At 41.6% G+C, this 18,545-nt stretch overlaps 1 protein-coding gene across 1 annotated transcript in view; it reads right to left on the bottom strand.

The window, feature by feature from the left end:
• Positions 1-1,930: 1,930 nt before the first annotated feature.
• LOC139763418 (cell adhesion molecule 1-like) overlaps positions 1,931-18,545 on the bottom strand; it is a 171,968-nt gene continuing 155,353 nt past the window's right edge. Inside the window, exons 5-7 of the mRNA XM_071689442.1 lie at positions 12,178-12,311; positions 11,615-11,843; positions 1,931-6,086 (exon numbers count right to left, since the gene is read on the bottom strand). Coding sequence (XP_071545543.1) covers positions 6,013-6,086; positions 11,615-11,843; positions 12,178-12,311 — 437 coding nt within the window. The 3' untranslated portion in view covers positions 1,931-6,012. The remainder of the gene's footprint in view (positions 6,087-11,614; positions 11,844-12,177; positions 12,312-18,545) is intronic.

Below are 18,545 nucleotides of genomic sequence, written 5' to 3'. Positions count from 1 at the left end.
GAAGGAACAACAGGTGGCTATTGTCCTGTGTTAGATATTGCAACCTCAACGTCCATCGAACTTTGTGAATTATGTATGTCTATATCGTCCCATGTGCTTGCTTATATCATAATCTCTTGCAACAAATAATTACCTATGCATGAACTCATGCATATGCAATCACGTATGTAGCTTTCCCCACTGAATGACTCAAAGCTAAACTCACATATGCATAAAACTTTGGGTATACAAGGCATTCATCTTTACCTCGTTACCTCCCTCTGCCACAGAGCAATGGCTCTGAGCAGCCCTTTCATATACAAGAGGAGAAACTGCAGTGTAAGCGACTTGCTATGGAATTCCACTACGTCTCAGCAGAAAATGCCAAGCTATCCGAACCCAGAACCATTGAATCTTGCCAAAGAGAGTTATTTCGAGGTCTCGACTCACAGAAGCAATATGAATTATATAGCTATAAAAAAAGATAAAGTTTTGTTATATATAGAAGCGTGTTTGTTTAATATAGCGATTTTTTCAATACCATTTATCGTTTGAACGGTAACCAGACGTTTTCCTTACATAGTTTAAGGTTACTCAGAAGGAATCAGACAACGAAATGCAAGCAACTGTACGCTGGAAAACATTTTAATAACCATTTGGTTTGAAACTCGTCACGTATCCAAAAGATATCAATACATGTTGATAGTAAAAACGAAATCACGTTTTCCTAAATTAAAGTCGGGTTTTATTTTCATTATAATATTTCTTTTATCGTTTCCTGCAACAATTCTAATTAAGTAATGGTGGTTAAATTGCCGTCACGCGGAGATGGTGGTAATTGCGACCTATTAGCACTTAGCAAAAGAGTTGAACCATGTAATGTTACATACGCCCGTCTTACACTCACGTTCTCTGTGATTATTTGTTTTTTCAAACGAGACAATTCATAAATCACCTGATATCTAGAATATCATTGTAATAATGGTATATATCTGAATGAAGACTTGCATATTAAACAAATATATATATATATATATATATATATATATATATATATATATATATATATATATATATATATATATATATAACCTTACCTTTGCTTAGGAGTCAGATTAGAGGGAAGACCACATGTGTCTCCCACTGTTGGTGGAGAGGTAGGGAGGTGATGACCCACCACAGGGACACACCTGAAGCCACTGAGGGTGATGGTGTGGAGACGCTTGAGTTATGTGGTACAGGATTGGTCGTGACGTGTCGTGTTGAGGATTCATGAGATCTTGATTCATACCATCAGCTTGGTCTATCGGTTCTACTATATCTACTTTCTTCTGAGAATTGTATCGTGTGTGTGTGTGTATATATATATATATATATATATATATATATATATATATATATATATATATATATATATATATATATATATATATATGCACCGGCACACACACCGACACACATTTAGGAAACCACCAACACTCCTCGGTAAGATTCGAATCGCCTCGTAGGTGACCGACACATCACAACTAAACTACCGAGTGCTTGAAACAACGACCTTATTTGATCGTTAGCTGAAGGTACGTTCATCACTGTCAGGCAGTTCTTTCAAACACTTGGTAACTTAGAGATGATGCGTCCGTCTTGCATTGTTTGGTTCGTTATTTGTGTCATTAGGTCTATCAACTGCCAATGGCAATGAGGCCGTTAGCCTCAAGTAGCAATTACCAGTCGAAAAAGACTTGAATACTTTCCTCAGTTGCTGAAGGTTATACACACTTACACAGGCGATTCGAGTCTTGTTGGTGGAGGTAATATATATATATATATATATATATATATATATATATATATATATATATATATATATATATATATATATAAAGATTTATTTTTTTAGTGGTACTATTCAAGAATTGGATCAAGGAAACTAATGTTAAAAAGAAAGTCAAAGTATATAAAGTCATTTATTGTCCTTCATGTACATCAAACTACGCTATGTGATTTTCCTTTGCCTTTATATATATTCATTTTTTTTATACATAAACTACACCAAATGGTACATCCAGTAGTAATTCTTTATTTCTTTAATGTTTAAGCTAAGCTTAGTTTATAATTACAGATGATAGACTTTTAGAGTTTGAAAGATAATATGTGTTTTTTATGTACAACATTTTTTTTTCAAATAAACATAAGGAACAATTCCTTGATTATAATACGTTTGGCTTTCACGTGTAAATCAAAGACACCGTCGTCCTACCATACATCGTGAGGAAGGAAGGGAGTTAGAAGATGCTATCCTACATTCCGAAATGCTTCGAAATATCAGAAGCATTCGGAAGACTTCTAATGTCCCCTTTAATGAGCAAAGGTTCATGGCCTCCGAGGCTCGGATATCCTGTACAGGTTCTCTGTAACTGAAGGAATAATGAAAGGTTGTCACCTGAGCACATGTAGATAATGCTCTCCTTTTTTTTTTCGTTTTTCTTTTTTTGCAGAAGTCACCGACGCCGGCTCGGCTTCAGAGGAAAGTGAACGACTCGCGAGACCCGACACGGGTTCATCTTCAAAGGAGACTGAAGCTTTGAAACCTTTTCAATACACACAATCTTCGCACAAAGGAAACTTAATATCTAGCTTCTCCGTGTCTTACATTTTCATGAATTGTATCTTTTTGTATCGTGTAAGAAATTCTTTTTCGTTCAGTGTCTTGAATCGTCGAGTTTCAGGTTTGTTTAATATGGAGATCGAGACCCACGAGGAAAAAAAATATTTCTTTTCTTCTCTCATCGACTTTTGTGTCAGCTGGAGGGGCGTTGGTTGGCGAAGTCTTTCACAAAAATTGAAAATAAAAAAAAAATCACAAAATCTTTGTTTTAATGTTCAAGTGTGATACTACCAACGCTAGGAACTAACGCATGGTTCTGCCAAATATAGGAACTAATATGTAATGCTAAGAAATATAGAAACTAATACGTGATGCTGATAAACATAGGAACCAAGATATATAAACGTGGTTTTTCTTCTGTATAACCTTAAAATCTGTCTTCCTGAACATACTCAGTTCACTTATACACTTACAATGTGCTTAACATGACTTACAAAATACATATAATCCTGTTACTTTAATGATCTCCGAATTCTTCGCTTACATATTGTATAATGATGGAAATATGGAAGTAAACACTTTGATTACAGCTATTATCATTTTTGAACATATCTGTACACAGAGCAAGACCGACCTCATAAACCATTAAGATGCAGCATCAGTTATGATCTCTCCACCGTTCACCTCTGAACACTTAATCTCTTGCTGCTGTTCTTAAAACCTTATCCTTAATATAAATTCAGTGAACCGTAATGATCATATCAAACTAACCTCACACATACACGTAATCACACTAAAGCAAACGATCATGAACGAAAAACTAAACGAAAAATTAAAAAGAAAAAATCTATGATTTCTTCAAGGTTTCGCTGGTCACCAAAATTGATAATTCAATACAATATGGAATATACATATATATAACGGTTAAAAAAGGTGAAAAATTAATTAGAAATATTTCTCGGGTCGATAGAAAATAGAAAAAAAAAAGAATACTGAATGGCTCCAGTCTCATGAGACTAACCTCATCTTTAAATGAAAATAAAAGATATCTGTTCTCATTACAGGATGTGTTCCGTAATTAATGAGAACATTAATGAGAGGTCGAACGTCCTTCCTTCAACGGAAAATAGTGTTTCATCTTCGGCGTTATCACTCATAAGACTCATATCCTTGTTATCATCGCTGACCTATAAGACTCATCCTCCTGTTATCATCGTTATCTTTCTTCCTTCATGTTATCTTTCCTGTGTGCTTAGAAGGTCATCATCTACGTGACCTTACGAAGCAGTTTCCTCGCGTGACCTTCGGTAGTCATCTTCTCCATGACCTTGTCAGGTTATCTTCCTCATAATCTTTAGGATATTATCTTCTCCATAACACTGGGAGGTTATCATTCCCGTGATCCTGGAGTATCACAACCCCACGTGTTGTTAGGAGGATATATATCTCTTCCCTAGTCCCCCTTTATGATGTCGGCCACGTCACATGTGTCCGTTCGTCTCCAGGTATAACACACACATGACAATGTTCACACATTTCATCATGTTTACCCAACACTGTGAGTTTACCTCCACGCTTCTCATCTCGCACCAACCATTGCATAACGTTTTTTTACCTGCCTTTCTCAACCGAACATATCTGCTTTCCATAACCGAATATATCTACCTCCGTCAACCGAACTCACATGCTCCCTTTAACCGAGCACATCTGCTTCACTAAACCGAACAGCCTACCTCCCTCAACCAAACACACCTGCCTCCCTCAACCGAACACACCTACCTCACTCAACCGAACACACCTGCCTCACTAAACCAAACATATACTTGATCCTTATCTAAAATGCTTATTACCCTATGTTCCATTATAGAATTTGCTTTTGGAAGCCTTATTAGTAAAGCAACAATCGTGCAATACTGCTACACAACTCTACATTATTGGTTTATCATACAATTCATACAGCTCAAAAAAAAAAGATATGAAATGAAATAAGGATATATATATACCTTTTTTATATGTATATATCTTTTAAACACACTCTTATTATTATCACCAATCAATTACAAAGCACTTTACGGGTAATATCAGTCTGACACTGCATGACAGAGGGCGTGCGAGTCTTCGATCAATACCGTATGACACTGCATGACACAGGACGTGCCAGTGATCAGTACAACACAACACTGTCTCACTGCTGAGTGTTGACGTCACTGAGACGCTGGAATCTGGTACCACTGAATGTTAGGAGCGTCACTGACAGGCTCGTGTCACAGAAATCTAGCGTTCATTACGTACTGTCACTTACAAAGCTGAGTTCTACTAGCATAGAACGCAGTGGGAGATTGTCATTGAGCGCCAGGCTCGGGTGCCGGGGGCCGTTCAAAACTGTTACTGCCGAAGGAATGAATCTGGTGATACTGAACGCCTGGGTTTGGTGCCACTGAACGCATCGTTCTGGTGACAATGAGAGCTTGGTTCTCCCGCCACTCTATACTAGTTTCCGCTGAACGCTTGATACCCTCAAACACTGCGTTCTGTTCGTCGTCCATTTCCACTGATCTCTGAACTCCGCGATCAACTGAACGTATCGTTCTAGTGGCGTTCATTTCTTGGTCTTTGTGCCACTGAACACCGCGTCTTTGTAGAGCTGAACGCTGAGCTTTCATGGTGTTGAACTCAGAGTCGTACTGGCACTGAACGCTTGGTTTTGGTGCTCCTGAAAACTGGTCAGGGATAAGACTGAACGCTGGATCGTCATGGCTGTAGTGAACGCTGGGTTCTGATGGTAATGAACGCTGGGTCATGGCGACAGTGAACGCTGATTGCTGATGGCATTGAACGCTAGGTTCTAGTGGCACTGAACGCTGGTCACTCGCGACGTTCAACGTTTGGTCCGGATGCGGATGAATGCTCCGATTTTGTGGCACTAGATTTTGGGATCTGGCACCAGTGAACGCCGAGTCGTAATGGCACTGAACTCCGGTTGGTGGAGGCGGCGGCGGCGGCACCAGATCTTGGATCCTGATGGCACTGCACAGCGGGTTCTGATGGCACTGAATGATGCGTCCTGGTTCTGATAAACGCTGGGTTCTACTGGAGCTGAACACTGGCTCCTGGTAGAGCTGAACGCCCGGCCCTAGTGGCACTGAACGCTCTGCCGTCATGCCGCTGAGGAGTTCACCTCCCTGGTGGCACTGAATATCTGAATCCTGGTGGCATTCATCGCTTGGTTCTGATGGCACTGAACGTTTCAACGTTGTATCACTGACGTCCTGCCCCTGGTGGCACTCATGGCCAGGCCGTGATGGCACTTGACCCTTGGTCAGGGTGCTAGTGACCTCTTCTTCCCGATGGCACTCAAGGTCAGGCCGAGGGTGCCACAGAGATCGGAGCGTTGTGCCACTAAACGCCCCAACACAACCTGGCCTCCACTACATCACCAGCAGGAGCGAGGTCACCAGGCAAGCCAGGAGCATCATCACCAGGTTCACTCCCATCACCGAACCTGAGGAGGTCAGAGGTCAAAGGTTAGTCAAGTGAAGGATCATAAGGTCACATACGAAGGTAAAGATTCAAGTAAGTCTCACTTAGAAAGCTTATGTGTCAACTTTGATACAATGAGTTTAGTTTGATGTGAAATATGAATCTGGTTGGTGGAAAGAAGTTAGATATTAAAGGTAAAAATCATGGACCAGTAGAGGTTAAAGGGGAAATATGACTCGTTAGATAGTTAAGGGATTAATTGTTGACCTCGTTCCTCACATAAAGGTCAGATATGATACAGCCTGTGTGAGGTAAAACGCGAAATATGATGAACTAGTCCAGGGCCTGAAATATGACCACTACATTGATAAAGAATTGAATGCAAATATCATTCATCAGTTTGGGATTAAATACAAACCCCAATCATCAAATAAACTATGGCTTCAGAGATTACCAATCAAGTCTGTTACTAGGTCAAAATAAACACATAGGGTCAAGTTCAATGTCATAGGTCAGATAAGATTTCCACCTCTGCTATCAGTAAATATGATAGAAATTCATGAAGGTAGAACTGAACACAAGAAAGAAAAATGCAAATGAAAATATACATCGTTGTGCCAAATGCTGCAATATTTCTCGAGGGGAAATTAACGAATAACTCTAACGTTTAAAATCATGTGACATATTCTTCACGTCGGAAAAGCTACATCAAAATAATGATAATTCAGATATGAAATAAACATTGTACTAAATGAATAAAGACGAAATATGAACAGGAAAGAGAACGAAAATCATGTAAAAAAGATTTTGCATGGTCCATAAATATTAATGAATAATAAAATAGTAAAAGAGTCAAGAGAGTTGCTACAGGACATAAAGATATTCAGACCTTATTAAAAAAGTAATAAAGTTTGACGCAACAATGTAGTTTGCTGCGTGTGAAAGAAAAAGGAAAAAGCTTACTAAAGCTATGTAAACATGTCCACAAAATTTTATTAAATGTCTCACACATACACACAACATATCATTCCATATAATTTCATAATTTCTTTAATAGAGTTAGAATTGAAGATGGTCTATGGGCCCTTGACATGTCAAAATAACACATATATTTTCATTAGTTTTGTCTTTCAGTCTTAGCTCACTTCTCTTTCTGCAAACTTCATCTCTTAAAGGTTTCATACACAGTGAATGTTCACTTTGACAATCTAGTTCAACACTCTGCTGAACACTTCCTTAGAGTGCTTCACTCAGTCTAGGATGCTCTCATAGTAGATCTCTCTCTCTCTCTCTTTAACTCACTGTCATTGTCATGAATATGTCTCACTACTATACTCTCTTACTCACCGTTAGTCTTTCCTAGATAGTTACACCCTCATTATTTCACTGAACATCTAAAATTGACACATTCTCATTCAATGTCCATCACTCATACTCTCCTTATACCTTTTTCACTCACTACCATCATCTCTCTCTCTCTCTCTCTCTCTCTCTCTCTCTCTCTCTCTCTCTCTCTCTCTCTCTCTCTATTTATCCATCTATTCATTTATCCTTATATTTCTCTATCTACCTATTTATCTGTCTAACCATCTATCTGTCTCTATCTCTTTCACACACAGAGAACCTCCTTTGGCCCGTTTCTTCCCACCGATCCCTCACCAGTTGCCCGGCCTCTCGTCCAATTACCATTTCTTTCATTTCCCTGACACGTCCAAATCACCTTCAACACCCACACGCAATTTCTCAAGTCAGACTCCACTGAAAATCCGTATGTGATCTGCATCATGTTTAATCCTATGCCTCTCTAAAACTCCCTCTCCCTTCACCCCTCTAGGTGTTGACAGCTGCTTTAGACAGCCTCATTAGCTAGTTAACAGGTCTATAGAAATTCTTCTACGACACATCTTCGTCTACTTTCAATATAATTAAGTTGAGGGACATTAAGCCTCTCCTTAAGAACGCCGGTAGATTTCTGACACTTGTGGAGAGCTTCTCAGACGTGTCCACCCTACACGTCTGCCGTGTGTATGATATTGTGAAGTGAATCATCTCCTGGTATCGGTACATGTAAGCCTGGTTAACAAACAAACAAATGAAGGTATCTTGTCCACAATCGTTTCATAAGACCCTGGTCATCATCATCATCATATCGGTACAAAATGACCCTAACTCTCTCTCTCTCTCTCTCTCTCTCTCTCTCTCTCTCTCTCTCTCTCTCTCTCTCTCTCTCTCTCTCTCATGTCGTAATATCCTCCTCTTCGACGTGAGCTAAATATGTACGTATATAAGTAGGTTTTATCCTTCAGACAACAATCTTCTCCCGCACATGAGGTATTCTGAATTGGACTGCAAGGTTGGGGGTTACTTCACACATATGAAAGTTCTGAGAACTAACGGCCGGACTCGAGCCATTGACCAGTCGGTCGCTGGCGAGTTCAGGCGCTAGACTGTGATGGTGACTTCACTCTGATGGTCGCCAGCTGCCTGGGTGAGGAAGTTTGACGTGTTCTAAACAATATACGGTTACTGTTGCTGTGTGTGTGTGTGTGTGTGTGTGCTCCAGCCACACGCGGCTTTCCTATTATTGAGCTACGAGATACAACAGACCGAGACGGCTGCCCAAATATCCAGTTTCCAGGCGACCACTCCAGGACACTGGCAGCAGTTGTGTAGTCGTCATGTATTTAGTCAAGTCCACTACAGTTCCTTGGTCATCTATACATGTACACAGGCTTACACAGGGCAGGAGAACGGGCATACCAACTTAATACATCATACACACACACACACATATATATATATATATATATATATATATATATATATATATATATATATATATATATATGTGTGTGTGTGTGTGTGTGTGTGTGTGTGTGTGTGTGTGTGTGTGAGTGTTTTATGTGTGTAAAACGTTAGCAGTGACATACAATTACACACACAATGTCACTCATTCCTCTAACAAAATAAAGATGGACCACATTTACTTTAGTGTTTTGTCTTACCAAAGCAGAGACCAGGAAAACAAGAGGCTTTTCCAGTTGTTATTGGAGGAACTTTTCCTTTCAATAATACACAAAGTAACTCCTTTGCTGTCATCTTGAAAACAGAAGTTTGAAGAAAAGTTTGGATTAAATATAAACTGGTGTTCTACTTGATCTGACACCATGTAGCACCTTTATTTGAAATTCAAACCTTTTTCTGAATATATATATATATATATATATATATATATATATATATATATATATATATATATATATAAAGACCTGAATGATTCTCAGCTAAATGATAAATCATATCAATACTGCCTCATTGTTTCCTCTGATTAGATGATAATAATCACAATAAAAATACTGGCTTCGAAAACGAGCAATTCAATGTAAACTTAGTCATCTATATAATCTTTGTAGAACGGCACAGAAGGACTGAGGGATTTCATTTCCATAAATAGAATTATTCATGGCAGAAAAGTTTATTCAGCATGTATAACACATTATGTAAAGTAGAATAAATATGCTGAAAAAAATCTGATATATGGGAAGCCCTCCTAAGGTATATATATATATATATATATATATATATATATATATATATATATATATATATATATATATATATATATATATAATCAACAATAGAATGAATTAAGAATCTTTGTGGATCTTCTAACTTTATCTGTGCCACACACTTCCAGTTCCATGGTTTACAAAATATCACATACATCTAAACACGTATATAAATCATTTTACCGATGCAGTCCCGGGAGTCGAACCTAGGCTACCGAGAACAGCGAATGGTCAGTGTACAAGTGAGAGGTCTAGGCTATGGGGCTGTCGATAACTGTGCCAGAGGGACGGGTTTTGTCTCACCTGTGGCCCAGTGGCAGCTACACTGGGCACCTGCTTCTCACGTTAGCCTCACAGCTCTCTGAGGAAGCACTGCAAATTTGCCATTTATTTCCCTGTTACCCTGAACTTCTTCCTAACTTTTAACCTTTTTAATAACGTCTTTTAATTTCTTCAAGCCATGTAGCGCCTTCACTTCGCTCAGAAAAAAAAAATGGCTACGGTATTCTTATAATAATGTGATTTCAATTGATCTTTTCCTTTATTCATATAGATGTGTTATTTTCTGTCAATGATCCAGTGGGAACTGACGTCAGAGCATCAAGACACTCGAGTGAATATAATCCAAGAAAGAAGGAAAATGAAACGTCTGAACGAACAGGAAAGGAGAGAGACATTTTGCGTCCTGAAAGACGGTGAGAAGAGACTCAGAAGAGACTGACGACAAAGGAGAGATCTCTTGCGTCTTGATAAAGAATAAGGAGAGCAATGTTACGAGATCGTTATGAGGAGAACATTGTTAAGAGATCGTTTCTCGTCTGTTATGTAATCCAATCCTCTTGTGTCCCTTGATAGAAACCATTCATGGTAGAGAATACTTGAGCAGAAGACTGAGTGAACATAGCTACTTGTTCATCATTCACATCATAGTTAGTAGAGCTTTTGTACTCTCTTATTGAACAATATTAAGGCATCATTATGAAGTGACTTATTTACCTGTTACCTGTTACGAAAGTCTCGTAATTATTGGTTTTCAGCGCTACTGTTGTATCACCAAATACATATCCGTATATAAACAGAAAGCAGGAGCATCTGTCAGAAACTACCGTTTCGTACCTACGTCAGAGACGCGTCGAGGCTGCGACTCCCCAAAAATTCATGGATGGAAAAATATGATGAATCAGAGTGAATGGGCCCTTAAGACATGGCCTCTGCGATGATGGAGGCGACGAGCTGTTGAAAAATGTAAAGACTAGACACGTCACGGTTCAGGGAACTCTCAGGAGACTATATATAGATTGTCCTGAGTTCTGTGAACCACTTGAGTACGACAGTGCCACCCTTGGGCACAACGCTACGACCTTTGGGTACGACGTTACGACCCTTGGATACGATGGCTGGACTGTCAAAGATGAAAGGCTAGACCAACTTACTCAAGGGTCGTACCTTTTCGCATTCTGAGAGAGTTGATATAAACCCAATTATCTAGAAGTATATAACAAGAGTTTCATGACTGGGGTTTATATTATAGGCTAGATCCCTACACACACACACACACACACACACACACACACACACACACACACACAAACACAAACAAGCCTCAATAACCATTCCATAGATATTTCCACATCTACAAACTCCCTGATCCACATACCTGTTCCACATCTACACACGCCCATCATCCACATATCTGTTCCACATCTACACATGCCCATCATCCACATATCTGTTCCACATCTACATACGCCCATCATCCACATATCTGTTCCACATCTACACACGCCCATCATTTACATACCTGTTCCACATCTACACACGCCCATCATCCACATACCTGTTCCACATCTACACACGCCCATCATCTACATACCTGTTCCACATCTACACACGCTCATCATCCACATACCTGTTCCACATCTACACACGCCCATCATCTACATACCTGTTCCACATCTACACACGCCCATCATCTACATACCTGTTCCGTAGAGTTTCTGGGAGGGGGCGACCGTCTTGAAACCCAGCCTGGAGAGAACGACATCTGAACTCTGGTGGTAGATGGGAGGGATGGACGCGGAGCAGGTGAGGCGGATCTGTCCCTCCTTGAAGTGCCTCTCCCGGAGCGGGAGGTTCAGCTCCGAGGTTGGGGAGAGGAGGCCCTTCATGGACTGCCCTTGTGATATGATCCGGCTGTAGTGTTTAGGTACCTGTAGGAGGTGGATAGACGGGGTGAATGGATGGTGTGGGGGGGTGGATAGACGGGGTGAACGAATGGTATGGGGGGGTGGATAGACGGGGTGAATGGATGGTGTTGGGGGGTGGATAGACGGGTTGAAAGGACGATATAGAGGTGGATAGATAAGGTGAATTGATGCTTTAAGGGTGATTAGACGGGATGAATAGACATTTTAGAGTATAGAAAATGGACAGAGACATTATAAGGATGAATGTAAGAATAAATATCTATCTATCTATCTTAGTACCTTTCTGTCTTTATATCTATAGAGCTATCGATCAATCTATTGCGTAAAACATACCCACCTCGACACCATTGATGAACCACTGGAGTTGGGGTGCCGGCCGGGCACCAGGAGAGGTACAGTTGCCCACTAGATCTTCCCCCTGGGAGTACACTGTCCGCTCCACCTGCAGCACTGGGATTCGATCCGGGACATCTGGACATAGAGGAAGAACCACCGGACAGTGTTAGCCACAGACGAAGACAAATTGGAAGAGTAATTTAAAGATAAGATGGTCACAGGGAATATAATCATCCCCATACGAGACACAGGCGGATGATCCTTGATTTGCCACTTTAAATCTAAATTTCACCCACTCTAAATCTAAATTTCAGCCATTCTAAATCTAAATTGTAGACTACGCTTTATTAACTCATTTCTTAATCAAGGGATAAGGTCCCACGATTGTAGAACACCCTTCCCGTACTGTTGATGACTTGAGGCCTCATGTTTGTAGAATTCCAGCCCAGTCGTGTTCAAGACATGAGACTCCACAAGTGTAAAACTCTCTTCTCGTTCCTGAACTGTTCAAGATAAGTGGTTCTACGAGCAGCATTGAACGTATTTGCTGTAGCAAGTTGCTGTGAGTTTCCTGTGATCAGTTATGAACCACATGAATTTATAGTCTATTTCATACTGGAATTTGGCACATACAATTTCAGACTACAGTACTCAAGGATAGTAGACTGTAGATGATTGTAGAAAGCAGACAACAGATAGTAGAATTATACTATACAGGCATTTGTTGATTGGTTTATTTGTTTGCAAAGAACGATTTTCTTTTTTGTTAATTACGAATTTCCTGACACGAATGAGGGAAAAACACATTGTCCTCCGCCAATTAATCCTAGTGGAAAAGAGATTCCAGGAAGGTCGACCTAAAACAACGAATAAAGATTGACCATTCTCGCACCTCCTAAGGAGAAAAATATTTTCAATGAGAAATGCCGAATTAGAATGAGGAATTATGAAGGGAAGAATTCTGAGGGAAATTTCTCATTCGCGTCGCAGTATGGTGATGAGGGAGCCATAAACACGGGAGGGAAGAAGGGGGGGGGTTGTGGGGGGGGGGGGAAATAGTGAGGTTCGTTGAGATATACCTATGACAATGAACCTTCCTATCCTCCCCATCATGACCCATTTCACAGCAGATGAAGGTGAAATTGGTTTTCCTATTACGTGGTAATGCATTGCTAGTATTTCTGTGACTTAGATCTCAATAATGATTCCTTATAATTATCGTAACATTGTTGTTTGTGATTAGAATTTAAATTATCTTGAAGTATCTGAAGTAACTGAAGAAGTATATGTACCTGCAGATCTATCTGTTCTGCATTGCTTCTCTTCCTTAATTCTATGATAATCTTGTTTGTAACTACTTTATTATTTTGTTTTTCGCTTCCTGCCTGTTATCATTATCTTTAATGATAATGAATATCTTCATTTTTCTTTAATAGTCTTATTTAATACATACAGACTTGTAGGAGAAAGTGATATCCAAGGTAACTGCACATATGTAGAGGAGTTAGTCTTCTTTACCCACACTTGTAGAAAACGTAGAAGAGGATATCCTCTGCATACACACACACACACACACACACACACACACACACATTTCTAGTGGTACCTTTCTCTTCTCTCAGGTGTATGTACGGAAGAAAATCTCGTCTACACTCACACATGTAGAGGACAATGTCTTCCACACATGAACATGCAGAGAAGAATGTCTTCCTTACGTACACATATGTAAAGAAGAATGTCTTCCTCATGCACACATGTAGAGGAGAATGCCTCCTCCTCCTCCTCCTCCTCCTCCTCCTACATGACTGTGTCAGAATACATCATCAAGAACGAGGCGATCTATAAATGATGGAAGATCAGTATGGCCACATCCCTTGGTGCGACCCGACCCACCCCGACTTATAAGGTTAGAGCATTTTCGTGTTTCACGACCCGTTCGTAGATACCGGGTCTTTTAAAAATTTGGCAAGACTGCCGGGAATTAAAGAGGCCGAACGTCAATAATGGGGTTCATATCTGTGAAATGGTTATTATCTTTCTGGGAGGGAGAGAGATTTTTAGCTACAGGGAAAGGCTAGCATCGTTTGGGTAATTTAGAGGCCATATTGCATCGGTTTGTGTTCCTGGAGCAGGCTGGAGTTCCTGGCGGGAAACATGGAATTGTGATCACAAGGAGACGTATGCTGACGCAGGCGAATATCATCTTAGACTCTTCTTTACGTGGCGCCGATCGCCTAAAACGGCCAGGGGAACTTTCCTGGCACCTCGCCACTATTTTCCTGGATTTCGCTGCGAGCTCGTAATGTCTGTCAGCTCTTATAGTGCTCTGTTTGTTGTTTATGAATGGAATAAACATCTCGCGTGGCTAGGAATAATTTCGGAGTCCTGTCGATGGTTGTTAAGGGGAGGCGCTTCGCTGGCTATGACGTATTTCGAATGAACGAATTGTCTATATGGAAGATGATGTGTATGACGTATCGTCACATGATAGAGTGAGATGCGCTCTTCTGTGTTGCCAGAACACCTTCTTCCTCTCATGTTGAAAACACCTTCTCGAAGTTCTTCGCTCTACACCTTCGTAAAGTATTCCCTAGTACACCATTCTGAAGCATTTCATTATACACTCTCCTTGTGTCTTCCACGCTATCCCTTCCTACAGTGTTCTTCAGCACATTTTCCTGAAGTGTTATGCCCTACACTCTTTTAATGTGTTCTTCATTACACCTTCCATTGTAGGTATCCTTCAGTCTAGTCTTTCCACTACACTGAGATGGTGACCCAACTCTAGATTTTCTTTCTATCTTTTTGTCTTTCATCAACATCATCAGTATCACCATTTTCATTAATCTCGACATAATCTATTATTTCAGTTTTTTCCAATTTCTCTCTTTTTCTGATCTCTTATCTAATTGCTTTTAGTTATGTCATTTTCTCTTACGTCAATATCACCTTCCTCGTCTCTCACGTCATCTTTCTTTTTCATCATTCATTTTCTCAGCTCTTGTCCTCTCCGTGACCCAGGTCATCCTTGTGACGTCACGTGAACTATTGACGTCATAAGACCTCGCGATGTCACATGAACTACTTAGGTCACACGACCAGGTGATGTCACATGAACTTGTTGTGCCTTCGCATGACTTGGTGATGTCAGATGACCCAGCGAAGTCACACGACCTGGTGACGTCACATGACCCGGTGACGTCACACGACCCAGATAAGCCGGGGACCGAGGGGGGGAGGGGGGGAGGAGGTGATCGATGGTGCCTGGGGTGACGCAGCGCTCCGGAGGTGTTGACACTTGGAATTAAAGGGGTTTAGTGGGTGATTATGGCCTGACGAGGAGGGGGAAGGGGATCTTCCCTGTGTGAGAGAGAGAGAGAGAGAGAGAGAGAGAGAGAGAGAGAGAGAGAGAGAGAGAGAGAGAGAGAGAGAGAGAGAGAAAGTACCTACGAGTATCTACGGCGGAGGTTTTACCTTGGTGCTGGCAGGAAGCACTGAGAGAGAAATGAGAAAGAGAGAGAGAGAGAGAGATGATTATATCAGACATGTGAGCAGTCAAGTTATAATCATTTATGATCAAGATGCGAGAGATAGTGAAACCCTCAGCCAGACGGTGATGTATGGCGGTGATCACCAGTGTATTATGTTGTTCACTTTGTTATTCAGCGGTACTTGATCTCTTCGTGTCCTCTGTGTGTGTGTGTGTGTGTGTGTGTGTGTGTGTGTGTGTGTGTGCGTGCGCGCGTGCGTGTGCGTGTGTGTCTGTGTGTGTAAATAAATAAATAACGGCTCAATGAACATAGGCAGACATTCGGTTATAAACGCACAGTTGAGGCATTACTGACGTGTGTCAGATCCAAATGTATCGTGAAAAACCATATCATTATATATGGGGAAAGCTTTCTATCGTCTCGATTAATTCATTGTAATCATGATTCTATTGTTATGGCTGGCGGCTTGAATCAGAATCTCATTTCAAGGGACCTCGATGAATCGGGCCAGACTTTCGACGTAAGAAAACTTTGTGTGGTTGGTTCCCCTTCTACGTCTTCCCTTCTTCCACTCGACCCATTGTAGTTAACGTCGATGTTTGAGGACCTGGAAGATGACGTCTGTTCAATGGATTGTTAGAGTTGGTGTTCATTATCTACTCCCTGTGGATGGTGGGGAGCGGGGGGCGAGGAAGTGTACCAGCAGGATATGCTCGTGTTTGGGTTCGTCCGAGACGAAATGTCATCGACTGTGAAGGTGTGAATGAAGGGGGAATGAGGTCAAGCGATTGCGTGCTAACTATCTCTGGGAACGATATAGAACGTTGTCATCAGCCACCTGGGTTTTGAGCATTACCACATAATGTTCAGCCCAGGGTAACCTCTTAAGGCTGTAGCCTCACTACCTTCGACACAGTCGCTACCTCGAGCACGTCTTTTTCCCCAAGTTTCCTCCCGAAGCCACCAACGCTCGGTAACAGCGACCAATGCTCCTCACGTCTTTGCTACCCACCGCCAAGAACGTACTCTCGTGTTAAATGCCTAATGGACCGAGAATGTATATGAAAGAAAAGGGAGAGTGGGTTGTGGTAATTCCAAAAGGCCAGACCTGCATCAGGGAATATTCTTTTTGTCCAGCTATTTCCTGAAGAGGGTTCTCTACTCCTTAAGCACGACGGTACGACCCCAGGTCTCGACGGTACGACCATTGAGCACGACGAGTATGATACATGAGCTTGATAGTACGACCCCAAACCACGACGGTACGACCTTTGAGCGCGACGAGTAAGATAACATGAGCACGATGGTACGACTCTTGTGTGTGATGATTTTTTTTACACGACTCATATAGATCGGGTCTGGAACATGGCCATGATGCCCAAGGCTTGTATCATCGTGCTCAAAGATGGCACCGTTTCGCACAAGGATCGTACCGTCGTACTCGAGGATCGTACCGTCATGATCAAGTGGTTGGAGAAGATACTTCGTCATAGGCAAGAACAGAGGAGAACATAATGGACTACCCAGGTGTACACAGCGGGTTATCTGTGCTTCCAGATGACGAACGTCAGACCAAATGTAATTAAACGATCGCTTCTCGTTAACTTCTGCAGCCGATCTTGTGATTGTCATACCCAGGCGCTCTGATGATGTCGCTGTGAAGCTGAGGGTCATATTCTCTCTCTCTCTCTCTCTCTCTCTCTCTCTCTCTCTCTCTCTCTCTCTCTCTCTCTCTCTCTCTCTCTCTCTCTCTCTCTCTCTCTCCCTTGGTATGGGGTCTCTACCTGTGTCCAGGACACAAAGTCATAGGGACTCGGGGACATGTGTTCTCCTCTCTGGATAAACTGGTAGCACATCCACTCTCACATCTGGATCTAATGTGACCTATATGATAGAGCATGTTGATCCTGGAACTCATATTACGTGGCGTGCAGGTTCGAGGCTACAAGAGCCGTAGAGAAGGAGCCCTAGAGCTGTATAATATCCATGCAAAGTAAACTGTTCATACGGCAACAGTCGCACTTCCGTCTTGGAGGCGAGTGTGGCAGAGGCGGCTAATGGGCAGTGTCGCCACGGTTCACAGTAATGATCTAACCAAAGTTTTATATGTTGGCACCACTGGCAGAGTCTGGAGACTCATTCCCCGCTGGTTCTAAACACATTCCAGAGATTCATTGCCAGTTATATACAGTGTCTTTAGGAAATTAAGACGATAAATTAGAGACAGTACGTGTTGGTAAGTCTTTCACGCGTGAAAGGGGCCCGTGAGTGTGTGTGTGTGTGTCTGTGTGTGTAGTAGTGTGGGTCATAATTTGCCGACGGAATCGTGGGAGGGAAGGGTTGAGGCGGTGGCGGGGTAGGGTGGGTTGTGGAGGGTGATTATGCAAATACGTTGGAAGCATCACCCAAGTGGAGACAACACTGGCTCTGTGTTCTCGCTGGCTGTGTGGGTGTAAAACTTCCTCCAGCTGTGTCTGGTGTTTTGTGTTGACGATTGTTGACGATAATACGATCCCTGAGCACGGTGGCACAACTCGTGGCTATGATGGTCAGGCCTTTGACATATTTCTTGACTTAGGTCGTACCGTCTTGCTCCCAAAGGTCGTCCTGTCGTGCTCAAGAGGTTGTCATGTCGTCCCTCGATAGATCCAACAAGTCTGACTGGCCTGTCATGGAGTAAAATGGCACCTCTGGTTCGCCACAATTTATTCAATTACATTTCTGTAAAGTCTTCGATATGTACACTTGTGTGACAGCTTTCACAAACTAGAATGACATCTAAATTACGCTGCCTAAATCCTGGAAAGCCTTGGTCTCTTTCTTCTCCTTTTTAGTCCAGAAGCGAAAGATTCTGTTTGAATAAATCACGTCACCTCTC

Source organism: Panulirus ornatus, chromosome 47 (assembly GCF_036320965.1).
Source record: "Panulirus ornatus isolate Po-2019 chromosome 47, ASM3632096v1, whole genome shotgun sequence".
Taxonomy (NCBI): domain Eukaryota; kingdom Metazoa; phylum Arthropoda; class Malacostraca; order Decapoda; family Palinuridae; genus Panulirus; species Panulirus ornatus.
This window is presented reverse-complemented; position numbering and strand designations above follow the sequence as displayed.